Source organism: Neomonachus schauinslandi, chromosome 5, assembly GCF_002201575.2.
Source record: "Neomonachus schauinslandi chromosome 5, ASM220157v2, whole genome shotgun sequence".
NCBI lineage: Eukaryota > Metazoa > Chordata > Mammalia > Carnivora > Phocidae > Neomonachus > Neomonachus schauinslandi.
Window position 1 is genome coordinate 63,749,179 of NC_058407.1, and position 23,230 is coordinate 63,772,408.

At 55.1% G+C, this 23,230-nt stretch overlaps 2 protein-coding genes across 2 annotated transcripts; one reads left to right on the forward strand and one right to left on the reverse strand.

The window, feature by feature from the left end:
- The first annotated feature begins 7,918 nt into the window (after positions 1-7,918).
- Positions 7,919-11,036, forward strand: C1QL4 (complement C1q like 4). Its single transcript, XM_021704904.1, has 2 exons — positions 7,919-8,455; positions 10,593-11,036. The coding sequence occupies exons 1-2, from the start codon at positions 7,919-7,921 to the stop codon at positions 10,770-10,772; spliced, it is 717 nt and encodes a 238-aa protein (XP_021560579.1). The 3' UTR covers positions 10,773-11,036.
- A 1,144-nt stretch (positions 11,037-12,180) lies between these two features.
- Positions 12,181-18,820, reverse strand: LOC110593608 (trophinin associated protein). The gene is made up of 15 exons (XM_021704887.1): positions 18,754-18,820; positions 18,350-18,504; positions 18,074-18,245; positions 17,115-17,272; positions 16,888-17,025; positions 16,616-16,698; positions 16,058-16,110; positions 15,488-15,600; positions 14,441-14,557; positions 14,250-14,333; positions 14,091-14,150; positions 13,734-13,859; positions 12,943-13,576; positions 12,476-12,669; positions 12,181-12,294 (listed from the first exon to the last, which is right to left on the reverse strand). The coding sequence occupies exons 1-15, from the start codon at positions 18,788-18,790 to the stop codon at positions 12,247-12,249; spliced, it is 2,172 nt and encodes a 723-aa protein (XP_021560562.1). The 5' UTR covers positions 18,791-18,820; the 3' UTR covers positions 12,181-12,246.
- Between the last annotated feature and the right edge of the window lie 4,410 nt (positions 18,821-23,230).

Here is a 23,230-nt window from a genome sequence, read left to right on the forward strand (position 1 = left end):
GAGATCCCTAAACATGGGCACAAGAAGAGGTACAGAGAGAAAGATATAGAGGCTCCAAGAGATACCCTAGCTATGAGGAAGAGCAAGGCAAAGGGAAGGTGGCTGAAAGACACACTGAACAAAACGGGAGACCAGAGACCCAGAATCACCCCCCAACTCTGCCCTATAGACCCAGGAGATTCAGGACTGGGAAAGAAGTCAGGCTTAACCTTTTGGTGTGTTTGAGAGTGGGGGAGGACAAAGCCAGGTGAAGAAAGAGTTATTAGAGAGAGGAATCAGACTAGAATTAGCCTTATTCTCCCAAGGTTTCAACTAGTAACTGGACCTGAGATCCAAAAGATAAGGGTCCCAGGGGCCACTAGCCCAGGTTCCAAAGAGGTCTGATGGTCTGACCCCTGACTGAGATCCACGTCCTCTTCTCTGACCACCACCAGCTTGGGGAACTAAGATGTGTTGGAGAACACATCCTGTATGTGATGAAGATTGTGTATACGTAGGGGTGTGGACTCTAGAAAACTCTAGTAACCACTTCCTTCCCCAGGACTCAGCAACTGGGTCTCCAGGCTTTGGAAAAAGCATCCATTACTTTCAGGAACGTTGGGGAAGGGGTGATGTCTGGGGTGGACGTGATGGAAAGGAGCACTTGTCCAGACCAGCATCCTCACAGTTAACATCTATCCCCCCCACTCCCAGCAGCATACCTCAGCTGTCACTGTGCAGACTGCCATTTCCTACAGAACTGGAGCGAGCTGACAGCGAGTGGGGGGGGGGGGCAGCGCAGACACGAAAGAAGAGGTTGCGGCTGATCCTTAGACACACACAACACACACCACCACCGACAAAATCAGGTCGACACATTCCTAAAACTGACCCACACTGTCACTGACTTCCACGTGTGACTCACACGCATCAATCAACCCCTGTCACACACACCATCTCTGTGTGCGCAGACATGCACAATTCCTCCCAGGTCAGGCTGAAGCGCCCAGTCCTAAGGCCTGTCTACACACTTTCTTAGACCTTAAATCGCCTAACCCAAGGAGAGGGCTTAGGTTCCCGCCCCCACTCCCCAAATTCTACAACCAGAGCCAGCTCCAACGGCTGAGAGGCCGAACTCAAGGAAGTCAAGTACCAGGGTCGAGGCGAAGAATCGGGAGCTGACCGGTCGGTGGGGCTATTAAACACCTCCCTTATTCTCCCTCCTGCCACTGGCCTCTTTCCGGGCACGTCCACTCGCTGCTCGCCTAGCCCGCCGTCCGCCTGTCAGTCGAGTAATGAATGCGCGCTCCGGGGCCCGGGCCCCCCCGGAGTCGTTCATCACTGCCAGCCACCGCCCACCTCTCGGCCGCCCGCCGGGAGGGTAAGCGGCCCAGGCGGCGAGAGCCCCTCTCCCCCCACCTCGACCACTAATTGTCAGATTGAGATGTTGATTTGTCAGCTGGGAGCTAGCGCCAAAGAATCCGCAGTAAAACCCGGACTCCTTGAACTTCCTCTCGGCTGCGTGCGGGTTCGCCCAGCCCTGGAGCTTTTCTGGTTTTGATGTGGACGGGTTGGATTTCCCTTAGAGATGGGCAATGGGAGCGCAGTATCACTCTATTCCGATAGGAGGCGCACCAGGCTACAGACCCTTAGTTTCCCTAGGAAAGCTCATCTTGGGCGCAGTTTCACTTGTACAGACCGGAGGCCCCTAGGGCTTCGTCCCCCAGTCTCCCAGCAGGGGGCGCCTGGCCCACCACCCTCTTCTCTTCTGCAGCTAGATCCCTGCTTCCGCACTGGAAGCCCCCAGGGCAGCGGTCCCCCAGTCCGCCTTCAGGTCACGCCCGTGGCCATATCCTGCCCTCTCTCTCTTGCAGGTGCCTCCGGCCTCCCGCAGCCCTCGGTTCTCCCGCAGGAGGCGCCCCTGTTGCAGGTCCGCCCTCGCCTTGCCCTAGGCGCCTAGGCTCTAGTCCCACCCCCGCCCTCTCCCCAGCCAGGGCCCCGGAGCTCCCCCGGCGGCCGGCTGAGTGACGGGCGGCGGGTGATTATGCGGAGGGGGGAGCGGGGTGCGCCGCGGGCGGCAGCGCTGACCCTTCACATTTCCGATCCGCCGGGACCCTCATCCATCCGAAGCTGCTCTTTGTCTGGCCGCCTAATTGCCGGCGGACAGGATGGATGGCGGGACCGACAGCCGCGGAATCCCTAATAAAGGCCGCGGCCGCCGGGGAGGGAGCGCGGAAAGGAGGGGGAGCAAGAAGGAAGGGATGGAAGGAGGTGGGAGGAAGCACCCGGCCGCGGCCGCCGACTCAGAGCCGCTGCGCGCGGCTCACGCTGTAGCCAGGCCGGCCTAGGGTGCAGGACCAGGCGTCCTGGATGGACCCGGGTCCGGGCGCAGTGGATATGGGTCTTGTTAAGTGTCCTGTTTGTTGGAGAAGAGGAAAGAGCCGCGAGCAGAAAGAGCATCCTAGGGCCGACCCCGCTTAGCCTTGCCCTCGAGGCTTCCAGCTTGGCGCTGCCTCCTGGGCTCCCGGCTCTCGCCAGCTGGCGCCCCTCCCTCGGCCCCCTGCACACCCCCTCCTCTGCTCACCTGTCGGTCTCCCAGCGCGGATCCAATATCCCGGCGGAGAAATGAGGGGTCTGACAGCTGTCTGTGCGGCCGCTCGCCACATTTCATTAACTGGAGGCTGGAGCGGGCGGATGGTGGGGGCCAGGGGGGAGCAAAAGGAGGCGGAGAGGGAGGCCAGGGCGAGGAGATGCACCTGGCCAGGGGTCAAGGGCTGCGGAAGTAAGTCAGCAGCGCGATCTTGCCTGACAGACACCTTGGAAACAGTCTCTGCCCCCTCCCGGTGGGAGCCAGGAGCCTGTCCTCAGCCCAGTGGGCGCTAGCGCGGCCCTTTGAACCCCAGGCTGCACGGAGCTGCGGTGCCAGGAGGAGTGGCAGCCCTAGGGCTTGCCGACCCTCCGCGCAATGGGGCAAAATGTGCGCGGGACCTTGGGCCGAGACTGTTTTCCCACCGGTGGTGGGAGGAGAGAGGCCCTCAGCCCCACCCCCCTGCCCCGGCCAGCTTTTCTCCCTTTTGCCTCTTGAAAACAATTTTCCTCCGATTGGTTTCGTTTCCTTCTCCATCCCTATTCTCTGCCCACTCCTTTTGAACGGCTCCTCTCCGCAGCTAACTTCGTCCGACGGTTAGCTAACAATTGAGCACCTGTTGGGTATCAGGCTCCACAGCGCAGGGGTGGGGGATGAGGGACACTGAGCCAAGGCCCTGCCCTGTTGGCCTCACTCACATAGATCTCCTCCGAGACCCGTTCAAATCTCGCTCCTCACTCCTGCCCGGCTTCTCTCCCCCTTCCACTGTCTCCATCTCCATCTCTCTTCTCCAGGGCACTGAGATCAGAACTCTAGTTCTAGGCCTGCCACTTACAGGGTGATACAGGGCAAGCCATTTCTCCTTTCTGGGCCATTGCCTCATTTGTAAAAATGGAGACGATATATCCACCTCTCAGGGGTGCTGTGAGGATGCAGTAAGAACTTGCATATAGAAGCCCTAAAATACAGCAAACACTCAATTATATGATTTCCCTTTCCATGTTATCCCCTGTCCTCTCAGGTGGGCAAAGTTCCTTTCTCTTCATACCAGGGGTCTGGTACCAGGCAACCCAGGCTGCTTCCAGTTCTGTGTGCTCTTACATGTGGGCGCTGGAAGCCAGCGTGTGTGTGAGGGGGTGGGGGCCATACTATAAATTACCCAAAAAGTGAGGAAGGAGAGAGTGCAAGCAAACAAAAGTGCTTTCTTAGATCGTGATGTGACATCAGCCAGCTGGCCTCTCTCCTCTTACAAATGAGGAAACTGAGGCTTGTGGAGGTTCCCCTGCTAGTGACAGGGACAGGTCACACTGCTAGGATCTTTCCTCCCATGAGCCCTCTATTGCTCATCTCCTCACTCCTCTTCTTCCCTTGAGGGGGTCTGGGTCAGTGACGAGGAGTGTGGGAGAAGGAACAAAAAGAGAGAACCTTCAAGGAGCCAGGACCTTTCCACTAGACTTCATAAAATTTTAACACAAAAACTTCCTCAGAGTAGAAAGCACATATCACATGCAAATAATATGCTAATCACATGCTAATCCAAAGTCTGGTCCTCAGAACTCTGACACACACCTGGCTGTAGGCTCTGGGGGAAATTCTTGGGAGACCCCTGGGTTCCAGGACAAGACAGACAAGAGATGTGTTCCACTTAGGCTCAGGTTATGGAGTTAGGATTCATTTTAGGATTGGAGAGGAGTCAAGTATATAATTTGGGATTAGGGTCAGGGGTAGTGCAGAGTCAAGGGTGGAGGTTAAGGTAGGATTCAGATTGGGCTGTCTTTTTATTTTACTTATTTATTTTTAAGTAAGCTTTATGCCCAAAGTGGGGCTTGAACTCACAACCCCAAGATCAAGAGTCACATGCTCGTCTGACTGAGCCAGCCGGGCGCCCCTGGGCTGTGCTTTTAAAGAGGGGAGTATAGAGGACTCTTTAAAGGCCTCCCTTCCCCTCCCCTCCCCCCATCAAACTCGTCTCCACCTCCACTGTCCTTGCCACGTCCTGCAGCACACCCTTCTCTGCCTACTTCCCTTCCCAACCACACCACCTCCCTGGGGCCTCCCAGTTTGGCTGCCTGGGGAGCTCTGGATAAATCATCCCGGACCCCAGCCTGAGCCTCAGCATTTCCTCTTGAGCCCAGACACTTGGCTTCTAGCCCCAGGAGCACTGGCTGGCCTTGACCCTACCCAGGTCCCTCATCGGCCGAATGTGACAGCTGCAGGGGAAGCAATAAGGACCTGGTGAGCTGGCAGCTTCATTCCAGAGCGTGGGGAAAGAGCAACAGAACATGAATAAATTCATGGAGCTGGCCCCTCAGCTCCCTGTGAGCCAAGCCTGCTCCCCCCCACCACACAGACCCGCTGCCGCCTGCAGCCCTGCTGGTCACCGCAGCTCACAGCCTGGGCTGGGGACGGGAGGAGAAGGGACACTCCAGAGAGAAGAGGGCTGGGACCTTCAAGGGGCTGAGGTGAGGGGCTCAAAGAGAGGGCCTCGGTGAGTAGGAGAGTGGGTTGGGGAATGGGGCTGAGCAGTGAGGGCCTCTGGTCAGAGGAGGGAGGGCAGGGGAGGAGGGAGGAGGAAGGAGAAGGGTGGCAGGACCTGGGGACGATGGGGCTTGAGGATCGGGCAGGGTAGGCCAGCCTGAGCCCTGGCCTGCTCTCTCCTCTCTGATCCATCCATCATCCAGCCTGGGGGAGCAGTTCTGGAATTAGACATGCACGGGGCCGACTTGGCCCTCAGCCCCCCGAGGAAGACAAATGGCGACAAAGACCTTGAATAAAATTTGTATTTATGGTTGGAGGAGGAGGCCCCTCCCCCACTGACTGCCAATCCTTTCTCTCCCAACCCTTTCAAGCATGTAGGGGCCTCCCTCCACACCAGCCGAGCCTCAGCAACCTCTTCTTCCTGCACCATTATGGGCTGGGAGGTGCAGGAAAGGGGTACAGAAAACAAGATGAGGGGAATCACCTTCCACCCAATAATCATGCCCTGGTGTGCCCCATGCCCTCCATTTTGCATAATTTATTCCTATGTATTACAGTCCTGGCTTATCCTAGTCAATAAGAGGTCCTTTGCAGCTGTCCACCTCCAGGGTCTCCAAACATCCCCACTTTTGCCAGTCCTGGAGCCCCTTTTCCAAACCTCTGGCCCTAGGGTCCCTTGTGAGCAAGAAATTTCCTCCAGAGGTGCCAGACCCTAAGGAAGGATTCAGCCACTAGCTTTTTTCCTGAACTCTGACCCCTCACAGAGGGGGATCTATCAAAGCTTGTGTCCCCTCGTGGTCACTCAGAATGACAGAAACAGTCACCTCTCACAGGAGGGTGCCCAGCATTTAATCTGCATTTTAGTTGTGTTAATTTGCATAACCAACTTCAAATCCCTCCCTCAAACATTTACTGTGTGGGATCCAACTCCTTTGGGTTGCCATCTAACCACAAATTTTTGGGAAGGGGAAAGAGGCAGAGATGCTGGAACTGGACAATGTCTGGGACTTGGGCAGGAGTGGTGCTGGGCTGGGCAGGGCAGGCAGGACAAGTGGGAGACTACAGCTGCTTTCTGACTCTTTCTCCCCAGGAGATTCTCTACTTTTCAGTCCTAAGATAGGAGAGATGGCATTCATGGGGCCCCACATTTAGGGGCTAAGAGGAAGCCAAATACAAAAACCTCCCTTCAGACAGCACACACACACACACACACAAAGACAACACACAATCCACAATCCCACTCACACAGAAGCACACATGGCCAGGGTCCCATGGCCTCATCCACACTTGACAGCACACTGTCACAATGCACAGACCCAGAGCTTACCACTTTGTTGGAAGAACCGCCCCGCCCCCGCATCTTCCCCACAGTTGATATGTCACATTGGAGTCCGAACACGGACCTGGGTGTCTCTCTGCAGCGCGCCATTTACATTTCTCTCTCAATCTGTCAACCTGTCTCGGCTCTTGTCTCTCTCTCTCTGTCTCTGTCTCTCCCTCTCCCGCTCTGGGCCTGTCAAGTCTCTTTTCGAAGCTTTGTCTCTGTCTCTGCGTCTCTATCTGGCTTTCTGTCTCTTTGATTTCTCTGTCGCTCCTTCTCTGCTTTCCTGTCGGTTTCCTGCTCACTCCCCCAGACTGATCTGCTTTCTCTCTGGTTCCCTCACCCTCTCCGCTGCTCTGCGCACCCCCAACATTGGGGGTCGAGGGTAGGGGTGGCTGGAAATTTGCCTTTTCCAGCTCAGACCAACATGTACTCTTTGAAGCTTTTACCATATGTTATTGGGTCACGGCACTGAGGGGCGTGGGGTGGCGAATTTCTATCTTTTATCGCCCTTCTTGTTTGTGGGCTTTTCTTTTGGTGGGGGGGGTGCTTTTTTAGCTCTGGAATCCACCTCTGTCTTCTTTCTGTGTGTGTATGTCGACCCTTTTTATCCCATATCTATTTCTGTCTTCCTCCGGGCTCTGGGAACACCAAACTCAGGGTGGGGTGAAAGTAAGGATAGGGTGCGAGCAGTGAATCCCTGCAGAATCGGCTCAGAACAGGCAGGAACCGAGAAGCTGGGGGGACGCTGGTGGGGGCCTCTGCCTGCCCCGCCCCCGCGCTTCCCACTCTGGGCGCCAGGGGTCGCTCCGCCCCGGGCCGCTTATAGAGGCTCCCGCCGCGCAGCGGCTCACACCACCCGCACTGCCGCCCGGGGAGGGAGGGGAGGAAGGTTAGGGACGCAGAGAGGGAGAGCTCTAGCTGGAGAGAAACGCGGGGCCAGGGCTCTAGCAGGGGCTGGGGCCGCTGCTGGGGTAGAAAGGTGGGTCAGTGCTCGCCAAGAGCCAGAGCGCAGACCTACGAGGAGGTCGCGTCCGGTGGGCGCCACCCGCAGCGCCGAGCCCGGGACGTCCAGAGCGCTGAGAGTAGTGCCCCGTTCCGGCCGGGAGCGATCCGTCTGGGTAGCCGGGGACCTAGGCGCCGCCATCCTGTCCGGAGAGCAGGCATCCTAAGATCTGTAAGAAACCGGCCGTCCGCGAAGCCGCTGATTTCAGGCGCCCGGGAACCTTAGACTGAACAGGAGGATAATAGAGGACCACGGGTTTTGAACCGTCGGGAGCCCCCTGGTCCAACCCACGGGGGGGACCTCCGCCTTGACGGAAGGTTGGGGGGACGGCACCTCTGAGGCGGGAGCCCGCAGGGGCGGGGGGGCCGGGCGCAGCCGTCGGGGAGGTCCCGACCCAGGCCCGAGCCCGGCCGCCGCCTCCGGGGCTCTCGGAGAGCCCCGGGCCTCCGCCGCCATTGCCCCCAAGAGTGAGGAGGATCTGCTGGCCCTGGCCGCTTCGCGGCTGAGCCGCCGCAAGCGGGTGGCGGGCGCGGCCGTCGGGGTGGCCATGGTGCTGCTGCTGCTGGTGGCCATTCCTCTGCTGGTGCACAGCTCCCGCGGGCCGGCGCACTATGAGATGCTGGGTCGCTGCCGCATGGTATGCGACCCACACGGGCCGCGAGGCCCTGGACCCGACGGCGCGCCCGCCTCCGCGCCTCCCTTCCCTCCGGGCGCCAAGGGAGAGGTGGGCCGGCGCGGGAAGGCAGGTCTGCGAGGGCCCCCGGGACCCCCAGGTCCCAGAGGGCCCCCAGGAGAGCCGGGCAGGCCAGGTCCTCCGGGTCCTCCCGGCCCAGGCCCTGGCGGGGTGGCGCCCCCTGCCGGCTACGTGCCTCGCATTGCCTTCTACGCGGGTCTGCGGCGGCCACACGAAGGTTACGAGGTGTTGCGCTTCGACGACGTGGTGACCAATGTGGGGAACGCTTACGAGGCGGCCAGCGGCAAGTTCACCTGCCCCATGCCAGGTGTCTACTTCTTCGCTTACCATGTGCTCATGCGCGGCGGTGACGGCACCAGCATGTGGGCCGACCTGATGAAGAATGGACAGGTGAGGTGCCCCTCCCCCACCCAGGCCCAGAGCCGACCCGGTAGCTTTCTAAATCTCCCAGCACTCATTACACCCGAGGCCTGCATTCGAACCCCTCTCCCAACAGCGTCACTGAGTCCAGAAACGCCTGGCTGCCAAGAACTTATAAATTGCTTCATTTAGCCGAAGAGGAAGTGGGGCCAGAGAAAGGAGATGACCTGCCCAGGGTCTCACTGAGCATTAGGAATGGTGTCAGACTCAGAATTCAGGACTCAAAGCTTAATGTCTCTACAGCTGCTAACCTCACACTCCAACTACAGGCGGCCCTACACCAAAACTTCTTTGGTGTCTCACCCTGCCAGCTAGCATCTTTTCTCGTCCTGTCTTGGGCCACCCTCTCTTCTGAGGCAGCCCGTCTTGCTTTCGGGTTTCCCAGCCTCACAGTGGGTGAGTTACCTGGAGTCTGGCTCCTTCGAATTAGAATGGAATCCAGGTCTCTGGCAATGAGCAGTCGGCAGCTGTTCTCGTGTGGAGGCATTCAGCTTGAATTTTCGAGTAAAAGGTAAAAAAGAAAGACAACACTCGCCCAGGGCCTGCGACTGATTCTCGAGCTGGCCTTACCCTGAGCTAATACTGACTCGGTAGGCAGGGGTGGAAATCGTGTGACAGTTCATGTGTCAGCCAGGCGGCATGATGAAAGGGATTTGGAGGGGGAAAGAGTCAAAGGACAGATAAAGCAGAAGCTTTGGACCCCGGCCTGGTTCTGTAGGCCCCACATCTTCCCTGGCAACCTCTGGCCTCCAGGTTCTGCTCCTCCCTGTCCCTGTGGTCAGAGTTGGAGTCACTGCCCCCTTGGCTTGGGAGAATAGCTCCAAGGACTCAGCTGGAGCACGGGGACACGCAGAGAGGGAAGGAGAGGCCGCAGGGGTGGGGGTTGGAGGAGGCGCCTGGGCCCCACAAGCCGCAGGGGGTACGATTGGGGCTAAGCAGTGACCTCCGAATGCCCTGCGCCGTGGGGTGGTGTTGACCGTGGCGCGTCAGGCCTGCTGGTCCTGGAGGTCCGAACCCCGGTCCTGCTATGGCTGCAGCACCCTCCCGCTCCAGGACTAGTAGGCACTGCACTGGGGTCTCCTCCCAGCAGGGCTGCCCAGGAACCCAAGGAAAAAGAAAGTGTATGCGTGTCTGTATGGGAGTGAGAGCTGTATGTGTGTAAGGGAATGAGAGTGTGTGTGCGTGATGTGAGTGTGTCTGTGGGTGCGGGGTTCGAAGGTGTGATAACAGAGCAGTGTCTATCTGCATGTGGCACTGAGTAGGTGTGTGTGGTCTATGCAGGGTGTCTGTGAGCAGGAGGAGGGGGAGAGTGTCTATCTAGAGTGTGCCGGTTTCGGAGGGGGCGGGGCCCCGCGGCTCCCACTCTGTATTCCTCGGCGCGGGCGCTGCGGCCCTGGGGATGGTAAATAGTGATTAGAATAATGATGAATAATTAATGAGTTAATAACCAGCCCCCGCGGGACAGGAAGAGGGGGGCTGAGGAAGGGGCTGGCAGCCCAAGGCGACCAGCAGCGAGGCCAGAGGGAGGAAGGGGTTCCCTGTTGGGGTGGAAGGCGACCCCCATGTCGTGGCGCCAGTGGGCGCTAGAAGGGGAAAGGGCACCCAGAGGCGAGAATGCATCATTGCACCTTCCGGTGGCCCCCGCCCTTGCTGGCGTGCGACAGACACACCTGTGCGCCATCACTGAGGGAAGGGGACGAAACTTTAGGAGGTCAGAGCGGGTTCAAAATCTTACAAATTATCCTACAGGCTAATTTATGGTTTAAATTATAATAATAGCAAACCCTATACAGCGTTTTCTAGATGCAAAGGGCTGTTCTAAGACTGCATATGTAGTAACTCATTTAATCCGAACAACCGTATGAGGTGGGCTCCATTATTACCTCCCATCCTTTGGTTCAAATTGAGGACCAGAGAAGGCGTGAAACTTGGCGAGTGGCACAGCTAGGGAATGGCAGGGCCTGGGAAGCTCAGCGCTCTCCCGCCCTCCCCCTGTCCTCCCTAGCCCCTGCAGCCCGCTCCCCTGGTGCCGCCTTCACAGGCCCAGCGCTTCTGGCCACCGCAGCTCCGCCCGGGCTCAGGGGCTTGTTCTGTTCTCCCGCGCTAGGTCCGGGCCAGCGCCATTGCTCAGGACGCGGACCAGAACTACGACTACGCCAGCAACAGCGTCATCCTGCACCTGGATGTGGGCGACGAAGTCTTCATCAAGCTGGACGGCGGGAAGGTGCACGGCGGTAACACCAACAAGTACAGCACCTTCTCCGGCTTCATCATCTACCCAGACTGAGCAGGGAGGGCCCCACCCCCCGCACCCCGCTCGCCCTTCGCCTCCGCTCCCCTCGTCACCCACCTTCGGCCGACCCCACCCAAGGCACCACCCCATCCTTTGAGAGCCTGGCGGCGGGGCGGACCTCCAGCTCCCGAGGTGGCCTTGCTGGGTGGACTCTCCACGCTCCGGGGTGGAAGTGGCTGGGGAGAGGAGGAGGCCGGGCTGAGCAGGAGCCGAGCGGCTGGGGAAGCCCCCCCTCACCCCCCGGGGTCGGAGTGCGCGCCTGTGAAAGCCGCCGGAGAGTGGCGGAGGTCGGGGCCCTCTCTAGGGCCGGGGTTGGGGCTGGGGAACAGCTTTATGGGCGGGAGCTGCAGACGGAAAGGAAGTCCTGGCGTTTGGTGGAGGCCGTGTGTGCGGGGGGGGGGGGGGGGGGAATGGGGGTGTGGGGTGTGGGGGGAGAGCAGAAGCAGGAGGCCGTCTAGTGGGAGGAGAGGAAATGTTGGGCTGGCGCTTGTCCCCTGCCACCACAACTTGCTCTTGCCATCCTCTCCTCCCTTCATCCCCATTTTCAGGCTCCAGGCTCCGGCCTAGCAGCCTTCCTGTGAACTGGAAGAACCAGTGAATTCTTCCCCAGCATTTAAAACTCATTCTGTACAGTCCCCACTTCACCCCCATCCTGCCTAGGCCCTGGGGCTACAGCTGCTGTTACCTCTTCCAATAAAGTGAAGGTGGAGAATGTGTGTGCTTCTTAACTTGGTGCGGGAGTGGGGGAGAATGGCTGACCCTTTCCCTCACTCCTCTCAAGGACTCTGGCCCTACCACTCTCTGCCAGAGGCAAAGGTTTACTAATCCCTGGCAAGGCCTGTCTGCCGGGGGAGGGAAGAGGAGGGGAGTAGTCCAGGGCTTCTACTCTGACATGGAAAGGAAGGCGTATCAGCTTCAGGAGAGCTCTGAGGCCTCGTAGTGTAGGGAGACACCAGCCAGAATGGCGCTAACACGGGGGGAGTCCAGAGATATGGGTCTGGTGCTTCTGCTCTCTGCCTGATGCAGGGGAAGTTGTAAGAGGAGGAGCTCTAGGGAAGGAGGGAGTTGTTGATGGCTCCTGGGAGGGGCACTGATCTCAAAACGCAAGAAGAGCGGTCCGAAAAGGTCCAGATTTGCCACCCCCCCACTCCCCCAATTCACACACACACTCCTAGAGCTTGCTGAGGGGCAGGCTGGGCAGGAGTGGGATGTCTCCCGGACAGCTTCTAGGTGAGGCGGCCTGGGCCAGCCTGAGAGCGCGGGGCCTGCCTCTAAGCTGGAGGACACTGCCACCGTGTGGGCAATTGGAGAGCAACAGCTGCAGCGGGCCTAGATCAGCCGGCGGAAACAGGCACTCGGACACTTGAGAAACTTTATTGAAGGGTACAGTATGGGCTCCCACTCTCATGGGGCGGACAATAAATAAGGGCTAAAAGGAAGGAGCAAGGCAGGGCAGGAGGTGGATGCATCATGACCGAGAGTCCCGTGGGGCAGCAGAACCAACTGGAGTAAAACACTGGAGAGAGAGGGGACTGTCACAGCCCGGCCATCCTTGAACTGTGGCCAACCCTTCCCCACTGACCTCTGCGGAGAAGCAGAGGCTGGACCCCTGCCCCGCCCCCTCCCCAGCACCCGCACCACCCTATTTTCCACAGGCGTGCTTGCGGGCACAGGCTGGCTGTGGATGGGGGGCTCACCAGGGCATCCTGCCATTCCAGTAACGTGGCCACAGGGTTGGTGCAAACCCGGGTGGGGCCTGAGGATGGGGCTCGGCTGGTGTAGAAGGCACATTCATCATCCAGGCGGGCCTCATGGAAGCAGTGGATGGCAGTCAGACATGCTTTGAGGCGCTGCCTTAGGGCCAGGGTTCGAGGGGCAAGACAGCTGGGACCTGAGGGCCGAGGGCCAAAGAGACTTCAGGGCAGGCTCTGGAGTCCTATACCCCCACCATCTATGGCCTTTTCCCACTCCCCCACCAGGGGCCAAGCCAAGTAGGAGCATGGAGCTTGAGGTGCAACTCCTTTCTTTCTGAACGAGTGTCAGGCTGGGGCAGGGTAGGTGGAGAAAAGAAAGCATGGGCCCGCCTGGTGCAAGGTAGGGGCCCCGCTCCCAGTGAGAGATGAGGACCTCCTTTGTTCGCAATCCCTTCTGACCAACTCCTTACCTGCCTGGCCTCTCGGGGGCCTCAGAGACTGGAGTGAGTGAATACGGGGGCTGGCACAAAGTGGGCGTTGAGAGGAGAAGATCAGGCTGGTGGTCGCTGGAGCCCACTGACTGCAGCAGGGCTGTGGGCTGGACTCTGGACTTCTAGGTTCCAGGGAGCTGGCCTCTGATGCCCCAGGCTCTGGCCTAGGGGAGGGCTCTAGGAGTCCAGTCCGCCTGTGGGAGTCTGCCTGCAGGCGTCCGGGCTCTACCGGAGGGCAGGGCTCTGATACCTCAGGCTGTTCCTGGGCAGAGAATTCTGGTATCCCAGGCTCCCTCCTATGGCCAGATTCTGGGGGCCCTAGCTCTGCTGGAGGGCGGGGCTGAGCTATCCCCAGCTTTGCTCCTGGGCGGGGCTGTGCTTCCTCACACTTCTCTGGAAGGCAGGACTCTGCTATCCCAGAGCCCTGGAACAGTCCAGGAAGGTGTAAGGCCCCTGAATTCTGCTCTGGGGCTTTCAGGGTTCTAGAAATCTCAGCCAGCAGAGGCTGAAGTTCAACCATTTCCAGAGAGGAGCCTCCATTAAGGGGGGCACACTTGCCCCCAGTGAGCCCTTCTACCTCCTGTCGCAACAGCTGCTGCAGGATACTGATGCGCTGTGGGTAGGAGAAGAACACCCAGGGTGATGTCAAGGTGTGGGTTCAAGTCCCCACCCACACTGTCCTGCTCCCATCCTCTCCTCTCCTCCTGTGTCCCCTTCCCAGCTCTGCTACCACCAATCAGGCCTCAAAGCTGGTGCCCACACACACCCACCTGCATCTTCAGCTCCCGGAGCTTGGGGCTTGTACTAGGGTGAGGAGTCGCCACAGGGGGGTTCCCAGGCCCCTCCTGCGCCCTCATACAACTCTCCTGGTCAAATAACCGGACTGCAATCTGCTCCTGGCACGCGGGAGGAGAGGGGCTAGGTGAGGAAGCCAGTCAGGGACAGAAAGAAGATCAGTCTGACCCCACCTGCATGAGGAAGGGATTGGGTTAGTTGAGAGGCCCTAAACTTAGATGAGGAGGGGCAGCAGAGAAGCCCGGGGAGTTGGAGAGTTAGTAGCTTTTCCAGAGAGCCCACCTGCCTCAAACTGCTGGGATCTCAGCACGGAAACAGGCTTAGATACTTACCCAGGGCAGGGCAGGCTCTTCCGGGCATGACTGAGGGGAGAGGCCACTCAAACCCTTGGCCTGGGACAGAAGGGAGACATCATAACTCTCCCTGTACCCATCCATTCCCTTCCTCCCCCGCCCTGGCCTAGGTCAGCTACCTCCCCTGCTTTCTCTTACCTGCTGAACCCTGGGGGCCGATAGGATGGGTGTGAACTGGGTTTTGGGACGAATGGCAAGACGCCGCAAAACCGAATACGAGGTCTGGGGAGAGAGGAGGATGGCTGAGCAGGAGCAAAACCTAGACCTGGCAGGGATCCCAGCCAGACTGTTCTGCCCTCACCCAGCCCCCGGGAGTGGTGGATACAAACTGGAGCTGAGGGGCTAGGAGAGGGCACACGCTGAGCCCGTCCAAAGGGTGACGGATGGGTGATGGAAGGTGGCGCCACACGGTCAGGGGAGGGTATCAGGTGGGAGGCACTGCTGTCCTGTGGGGAGGAACAAGGTGGAAGAGTGATCGCTCCCCTCTGCACTCCCATGTCTCCTAATTACAGCAGCCAGTGTGATTCTTTTAAGACCTAATCAAATCCTGTCTCTCCCTTGTTCATTGCCCCTCCCCATGGCTTTCCACTCATTTCAAGGAAAAGGCGAGGCCTCACACTGTTTTCTAAATCCTTACCCAAACTGATCTTGCCATCACCCTAACCTCACTTCCTGTTTGTCCTCCTTATTCTGCTTCAGCCTAGCTGGAGTCTCCTTTCTGCTGATCCTTAAACACACGAGGCACATTCCCGCCTCAGAACCTTTGCATCTGCAGTTCAGTTGGCCTTGAACATTCTTCCCCCAGATATCTACATGGTTCACTTCCCCAACTCCTTTTGGTTTTCACTCAAATATCATCTTCTCAACGAGATTTCCCTGACCAATCTATTTGAAATTGCAATACCCCCTCCCCGACTCCCACACCCCCTTCAGTGTCTACTTTCTTTTCACTCATCACCACCTGACATGCTATATATTTTACATATGGGCTTGTTTGTTTATTTATTTATTTTTGTCTCCCCCTTCTAGAATGTGAACTTCTTTGCTACTGTGTATCCAGAACCTAGAGTACTGCTTGGCACACAGTAACTGGTCAATAAACACTTGTGGACTCAATGAACATCAGCTCTGTCTCACTCTCAGCATTGATCTGATGTGTGACACAAATATATACCAGACTGTGACCTCTCAGCCCCAGGCTCCAGACGGCTGGTAAGCAGAGACTAGTCCTACTCTAGAGAGGCCCTGGGCCTGTGGGGCAAACACAGACTCAATTAACATCCCAAGGGTTGTTAATCCTCAGTGCTGACCAGTGCCAGAGAATTCTCCCAAACATCTCCCCTGCCTCCCCCCATCCCAGAAGGGTCTCATCTCACCCTGGCGTAGGTTCTCTCTCTTAATGGCACCCGCTGGGCCAGACCCAGGGGGCCCCCTCCGCCTTCATCTGAGCGAGTAACACCTTCATGTTCTCCTTCAGGGAGAGAGGGAGCTGGGAGGGGACAGGAAGTTTGCTGTAGTGATAGACTGCACACCAACACCTGGCACCAGCTTGGCCACCCCCAAAGAGGCTATGCCAGGTTTGAGCCCCCACTGTACCATCAGGGCTGGGGACCCATCCAGCATCCCCTTGGAGCCCAGCACTCTCTCAGTCATCACTCACTAATCTGAACACCCCAGTGGGCTAGGGATGTGGTGACGGCTCTTAGGGCTGAGGACAGAACACAGAGTGGAAGGTAAACCTTACAGGAAGTGGTGGAGGAAGGGTTGAAGTGGGGGTCACCTCACACAAGTGCACCTGGGCAACCTCTAGCCTATCAAGGTCCCTTCCTTTGCGGCTCCTTCTGATATGGGCCTTCCCCTCGAGCCCCCTCCCCACCTGCTGAGCTTTCTCCTACTTCAGGCAGCCCGTCTGCCCCTGTTTTCTCCCCTTGGCCAGACACACTCACCAGGCTGGATTGGGGTCTCCAGGAGCAATCCTGAGGTCTGGCTCACTGAAGTCCTGACAACAATAAGGACAGCAGCTAGCAGTCACTGAGCACCAAGTATGAGCTGGGCACTTTGCTAAGTGCTTTACAAATGTCATCTCTTTTAAGTCTTTGCACAACAACCTCTAATGCTACAAACATTATCCTCATTTGACAGGTTAAAGAAACTGAAGCTCGGGGGTTAAGGCAAGCTTACTCTAGTAGGTGCTGAGAGTCGGGAGTCAAACCCAAATCCCATTTATTGCCATAGTCTATGCTCTAGCTACTAAACAGAAGAGACAACATTTCTCATTTCTGTTCCTTCTTCCCCCTCAAACTGAAAACAACTGATGTCATACTGAGGCCTGGATGTGGAGGCCTGAACCCTATTCCACGGGTTCACCCTGGGCAGTCACAGGTTTCCCCCTTCCCCTCCCTCGGTTGCTGGGAAGTTTTAAAGCTACTGGAAAACTCTAGCTCTGAGGGACACCTGTATCAGACATTGGATCATTCTTTTCCAAGTGATCCTCTCCTCCTCACCGGCTGCCGCCACCTGTCACTCTTCTTAGCTCCTGGAAATTGGGGTGAGCAGAGGGGTGAAAGGAAGGTCCTGAAGGTGGAATCTGACCCATGGGAGCAAGAAGAAAAAGCAGAGTCGGAGGTGGGCCCCAAACCTTCAGGCCTCACCACCAGCCCCATCAGCATCCAAAACTGCTCTGGCTCTTCAGGAGGTATCTTCCCTCCTAAGGGCCAGCTTTGCCCTAGGGAGGAGCTCACAGAAGCACTGAGCATCAGCCCCTCAAGGCACTCACCAGAGTCTCTAGCCTCTGAGAACACAAGGTCCGGCCGCGGGGTCCTGGTCCCTCTAGCCTCGAGAAGCAGGAAGCCCTGGCAGGGTCCAGTCGGTGGGCAGGGGTCCTAGGGGCTAAATATGCAGAGGCCCGGGCACCCTGACACCACAAACGAAGCTATCAGCACAAGCTCAGGACTCCCTCCTCAGTCCGCACCAGCCTGATTTCCTCATATCCTCTCTTATTACCTGGCCCCTACGGATGGTGCCTCCCTGGCTCCCTCGAATCAGTACTCTCTGAGCCAGACTGGGCTGGCGCCCCAGGCGACAGCTCTTCACCCCCTCACCTGACAGGATGGTGGCCAGGGCGGCAGGGTCGGCCACAAACTCTATGGTCCCTGGAGCCTCTGCAAGAGAAGAGGAGAAGGAAAGTGAGAAGGAGGAAGGCTGATGGGGCCAAGGGCTGCAGCGTAGTCATCTTGAGGTGCAAGGGTGAGCCGAAGAGACTCATATTATTGAACTCAGCTCACCAAAGCTCATAGAACTTTACTTTATGTAAGACACTATTCTGGGCACTGGGGCTCTGAGATGAATGAGAAAGCCCCCATCCTCAAGAAGTTACCATCAAACTATAAAGAGGTGACAGGCTCAAGCCAAAGTACGGACACACTATAAAAGAACTGTAAAGTATTAGAACACAGAACAATTGATTGTGACTGAGGGAGCTGGGAAAGGCTTTAGAAGAGATAACATTTTTAAAAAATTTTTATTTTATTTTATTTTTTTACAGACTTTTATTTATTTATTTGCCCCGAGATAACATTTTTTTAAAAAGATTTTATTTATTTATTTGACAGAGAGAGAGACAGCAAAAGAGGGAACACAAGCAGGGGGAGTTGGAGAGGGAGAAGCAGGCTTCCCGCGGAGCAGGGAGCCCGATGCGGGGCTTGATCCCAGGATCCTGGGATCATGACCTGATCCGAAGGCAGAAGCTTAACGACTGAGCCACCCAGGCACCCCAAAGAGATAACATTTTGCGGAAAGAGAGAGAGGGCTTCTAGGGGTAGAGAGCTGTCCTGGAGCAGGGTCCAGGACTCTTAGAGTAAGCAGGGGACCAGGGTAGTGGAAAGCTCCCAAACCTCGCTGCACCCATCCCATTCCCCCACGCCCACACAAGGAGACTGTGTTTTCAAGTCTCCAACAGGTACCTGTCTGGGGAGGGGGCCTAGGCCCCACATTTTGTCCCCTAGGGCTAGGCCGCAGTTCCTCCAAGGGGTTCCGGAGCTGAGTGCTCCCCACCAATCTCTCTGATTTCTCTGTTTGATGTGTGACTTTCGGCCTGGGGCCTGCTGAGTCGAGGCTGAGCTTCTGCACCAATCTCTGGGGGAGAGGAGGACAAAAAGCTGGGGCTCAGCTTTGGGGTGCATTGGTGGTATGTGCTGTCTCCTTGCAGCTACTGTCTTCACCCACCAGGCCCCTCTTACCTTTGGATCTTGGTTCTCCTGGTCCAGGGCGCAGGGTTTGACTGTGGGGAGAGGCGGGCGTCTCTGAGAGCGGACGGGAATCTTGCTAGGGGTAGGAGATACACCCCTGAGGACAGGATCCTTCGTGACTTGGAGGGTGGTCATGACTACTACAGCTGAGATGGGGAAGAAAGCAGGACCTGGGATCAAATGTCAGCCAGTTCGGAGCATCAGTTCTGACATTCCTGAAGCTCCCACCTCCGCCCAAACCCATGTGCCCAGAAGACCTGACGCTTCCAAGGCCGCTCCAGGAAGCCGCTCCCTCCAGGCACCCCGATCCTACTCTTTCGCTCCAGGACCCCGAGCTGCCTCTCCTCCCTATGAGCCCCGCAGCCCCCATTCCCTCCAAGATCTCCATGCCGCACCTTCCTCGGAACCACTCTGGCTCACCCCCCACTTCATTCGCTTTTTCTTGACTGGCTTCAGCTGCAGCTACTTCCCCAGTTTGTAAAATACGCCGAGCGCCTGATTGGCTCTTCTGCGCTCCCGCGGAGGCGCGTGACACCTGGCTGAGCAGTCCAATCCACAGGCTTCGGAGGCGGGGCCAGAAGAAGGACTAGTTGTCGAGCCGCTTTCTAGCCGGGAAAAAAACTGACCCGACTCAGTCAGCCAATCCGAGAGCGGAGCGCGGGGTGGGAGGCGGGAAAAGAGAAAGGAGGAGGGCGTTCCGAGGCCGGGGAAGGCGTGGCGCTCCGAGTCCCAGCCACAACGGGCGTTGCCTACTCTCGCGAGGTCTGGAGGCTGCTCGGAGAAGGATCGTTCTCGCGGCTTTGGGGCAAGGGCTGGCGGTCCTGAAAGAGACTAACGGTGATGGAGGCTGCCGGGTCCCCAGACCCGACTCTGACCAGAGAGCGGCTGAAACTCTGGGGGCGCAGTTCCAGGCACGTATAGGAAACGCTGCACTTTCTGCCTGGGAGGATGAAGCGCCTCCAAACGGACAGAGAGGGCTGGAGGGAATAGAACTGAGCCTAACAATAATAAAAATTAAAAAAAACCCCATCTTTGGGACACTTGGTGGCTCAAAGTTGGTTAAGTCTCCGACTCTCGATTTTGGTTCAGGTCATGATCTCAGGGTTGTGAGATCTAACCCCACGTGGGGCTCTGCACTCGGTGGAGAGTTCTCTTGAGATTCTCCTCCCTCTCCGCAGCGCCCCCCCACCCACTCTCTCTAGATAAATAAATAAATCTTAAACAAACAAACCATCTTTTTCTCACAGGAGCCACACAACCCGGTGAGGTGTGGTCTCCATTTCGCAGATAAGAAACAAGACTCTGTGTCACTGGAACTCATTCAACACCACAGCCTGGAGGACTGGGGAGAGGGGTGTCACCTGCCTGTTACTGGCAGGCAGGGATGTGAAACAGAGGGAACCTAGAATACCCTGGTTACAATGGAGTGGTGACCTCTAATGGACGATGGGAAAACGGGCGATGATGTCAAGTGTACAGGACTCTGGTAGATTTTCTCCCTGACTACAGCGGATTCTATTACTCAAGCCAAGAACCAGGAGTTATTCTCGAACTCCTCTTTCCCTCTCCTTACAATCTCTCACTCTTACTACTTTTCATTTCATATCTTTGCAATTCATTTACTTTTTTCCTCTTCATTACCACCACCCTAATCCACCGTAATCTCACCTAGAGGATTGCAAGAGTCTCCCAGCCTCCATTCTCTCTTGCTCTCCACTTTAATACATTCACCACATAGCAGCTAGAGTAATCTTTCCAAAATTGCAAATCTGGTCATGTTACCACTGTGCCTTGACTGTTCCTCACTCACACTCTGCATCTTATTCTCTGCTTTCCAACTTCATTGCCTCTTTGAATTCCTCAAACTCCTCAGGGTCCCTCTAGTCTCTCCGTCTGGAATGCATTTGTTGCTTTCACTTTGCCTATTCATGCCTCCAAATTGATAGTCACTGTTACTTCCTTTAGAGGCCTTCCTTGAACCCCTCTACTCACAACCTGTACTAATTTTAAAAAAGATTCCTTGGTTCTGTGCTCTCAGAGAACAGTGTTTATTTCCTTAGAGCATGCATCTCAGTCGATAACTGATTATTCATCAATGTGAACATAATATATTGTGTTTATTAAACTCCATCCCCCTGCTAGACCTCCATGAGGGTGGTGACTTTTTATTTTTGGCTTACCATCATATTTTCAATGCCTTGCTTTGTGCCTGCCTTGTAAAGTGCTCAGTATTTGTTGAATGAGTCAATGGAGGGATGAATAATTGATTAAATGAATGCATGGAGTGACAGGGAAGACCTCCAAGAAGTATTATTCGAACTTCTTCTTTAAAAGAGAAAAGGTGGGGCACCTGAGTGGCTCAGTTGTTAAGTGTCTGCCTTCGGCTGGGGTCATGATCCTGGGGTCCCAGGATTGAGCCCCACGTCGGGCTCCCTGCTCAGCAGGAGGCCTGCTTCTCCCTCTCCCCCACTTGTGTTCCCTCTCTCGCTGTGTCTCCCTCTGTCAAATAAATAAATAAAATTTAAAAAAAAAAATAAAAGAGAAAAGGCTGTTCTACAAAGACAAAAAAAAAACCAACAACAACAACAACCATGAAAGAATATGGACTGTTCAGAGAATGGTGAGCTCTTAGGGGTAGATGGAATGTAGGAAATAAAACTAGAAAGGTGGTCTGAGTTGAGGGAAAGGTCACCTCCTTCCACTGACAGGCACTGTGAATGTGCCAGATTCTAGCCACTAGACCCACAGGAATGGTTACTCACAAGCATTGTGCACCTACTGTGTGTAAATCCCTTTGCTAGGTGCTTGGGATAAGGCCAAATTTGAAAGATGGTGAGGCACCAGTTTGGAGGTTGGCTGTATAGTGATTTTACATGAGTTTAAGGCAGCACAATGCAGGTTTGGTCCTCAGCTTTGCAAACCTGGAAATGTGAGTTTGTCAGGCTACCCAGAGTAGATCTAGGGACTGACTCATACTAATCAAATTCATAAGAGAAATGGAATGATTTATCAAGAGGATATATCTTTCAGTGACCGAAATATTTATGCCTGTTCATCAGGGCATCACCTTCACAGAATCAAGTTACAAGGGAGACTGATTTTTATATCAGAGAAGTCTTTCAGAGCCAATGTCCAGAATTTCTGCCATGCCTATCAGAGCATCCAACCTGTTTTCTATATAGCAGTCATAGTGACCTGCTTCTGTTGGTCTTTGCTAGACCTGTGTACAGGGAGGCTTAACTTAAGCCACCTCTCTTGTTTTATTCTATCACACACACCCCTTATTTCTCTCCTATTCCTCTGTCCTATAGACAGCACTCTAATGTGATTGAAAAAACTTCTTGACTGTGAGTGTGTGCTTATAAAACATGTAAGATTGTATATCAGTTTCCTATTCCTGCTGTAATAAATTGCTGCAAATTTGGCTTAAAATAATGCCAGTATATTCTCTTATGGTCTGGAGGTCAAAAGTCTAAAATCAAGGTGTTGGCACAGCTCTGTTCCTTCTGGAGGCTTCAGAGAAGAGTCCATTTCTTTCCTTTTCCAGCTTCTAGGGCCTGCCAGAATTCCTTAGCTTGTGGCCTCCTCTTCCATCACTCTAACCTCTGCTTCTGTCATCACATCTACTACTCACGGTGATCTCTTGCTTCTCTCTAATGAAGACCCTTGTGATAACACTGGGTGACATGTATAATCCAGGATAACCTCCCCATCTCGAGGCCCTTAACCACATCTGCAAAATCCGTTTTGCCATATAAGGTATCACTCACAGATTCAGGGCATTAAGACATGGACATCTTTGGGAGTGGGTCATTATTCAACCTACTACAGTTTGTTTAGGGTATATGTTTTTAATTTGCATAAGTGACATTACCATATGATTTTGGTTTTACTTTTTTTCAGCCAACTGTTTCTAGGATCCATCCTTATTGCTGTATTTAATCTAGTTCATTGCTTACAACAATTGCATAGGATTCCATGATAGGTATCCCTCATACTTATTTATCCATTCCCCACTTCTATGAACAATGCTAGAGAATTATCTTCTTGATAATTTGATGTTATACAATGTTCTAACTTTTACAATTCTAATGGGTATTAAGTGGACTCTTGGTTATTTTCTTTCTTTTTTTTAGAGTGGGAGGGAGTGGGGAGGCACAGAGGGAGAGGGAGAGAGAGAATCTTAAGCAGGCTCCACACCCAGCAACAAGTCTGACGCAGGGCTCAATCTCACAACCCTGAGATTATGACCTGAGCCCATATCAAGAATCAGAGGCTTAGCTGACTGAGCCACCCAGGCGCCCCAGACTCTTGGTTATTTTCAACTGCATTTTTCTGATTACTAGTGAGTGTGAGTGTTACTTCATATTCTTGTTAGCCAATAGAACTTCTTTCTCTCGGAAGTGCTTCCTCATGTCATTTGTGCATTTTTTCCTATTGGCTTTCCTGTCTTTATTCTTTTTTTTTTTTTTTTAAGATTTTATTTATTTGATAGAGAGCGAGAGACAGCGAGAGAGGGAACACAAGCAGGGGGAGTGGGAGAGGGAGAAGCAGGCTTCCTGCAGAGCAGGGAGCCCGATGTGGGGCTTGATCCCAGGACGCTGGGATCATGACCTGAGCAGAAGGCAGACGCTTAACGACTGAGCCACCCAGGTGCCCCAGTTCCTGTCTTTATTCTTGTTGATTTATAAGATTTTACTGTATATTCTGCATATGAATCCCACGTCCACTTTGACATTGCAAATATTTCTTTTACCTACAGAGAAATAGAATTTATTTTCTTTCTTTGCTTCTTTTTCTTTCTTTCTTTCTTTCTTTCTTTCTTTCTTTCTTTCTTTCTTTCTTTCTTTCTTTCTTTCTTTCTTTCTTTCT

Excerpts from the sequence above, each read along its gene's own strand:
- C1QL4 (XM_021704904.1), top strand. The coding sequence starts at position 7,919 with ATGGTGCTGCTGCTGCTGGTGGCCATTCCTCTGCTGGTGCACAGCTCC. Across the intron at positions 8,456-10,592 it reads ACCTGATGAAGAATGGACAG|GTCCGGGCCAGCGCCATTGC; the intron begins GTGAGGTGCCCC and ends CTCCCGCGCTAG.
- LOC110593608 (XM_021704887.1), bottom strand. The coding sequence starts at position 18,790 with ATGAAGTGGGGGGTGAGCCAGAGTGGTTCCGAGGAAG. Across the intron at positions 14,558-15,487 it reads GAGAGAGAACCTACGCCAGG|GACAGCAGTGCCTCCCACCT; the intron begins GTGAGATGAGAC and ends TCCTCCCCACAG. Across the intron at positions 14,151-14,249 it reads CGGCCCCCAGGGTTCAGCAG|GCCAAGGGTTTGAGTGGCCT; the intron begins GTAAGAGAAAGC and ends CTTCTGTCCCAG.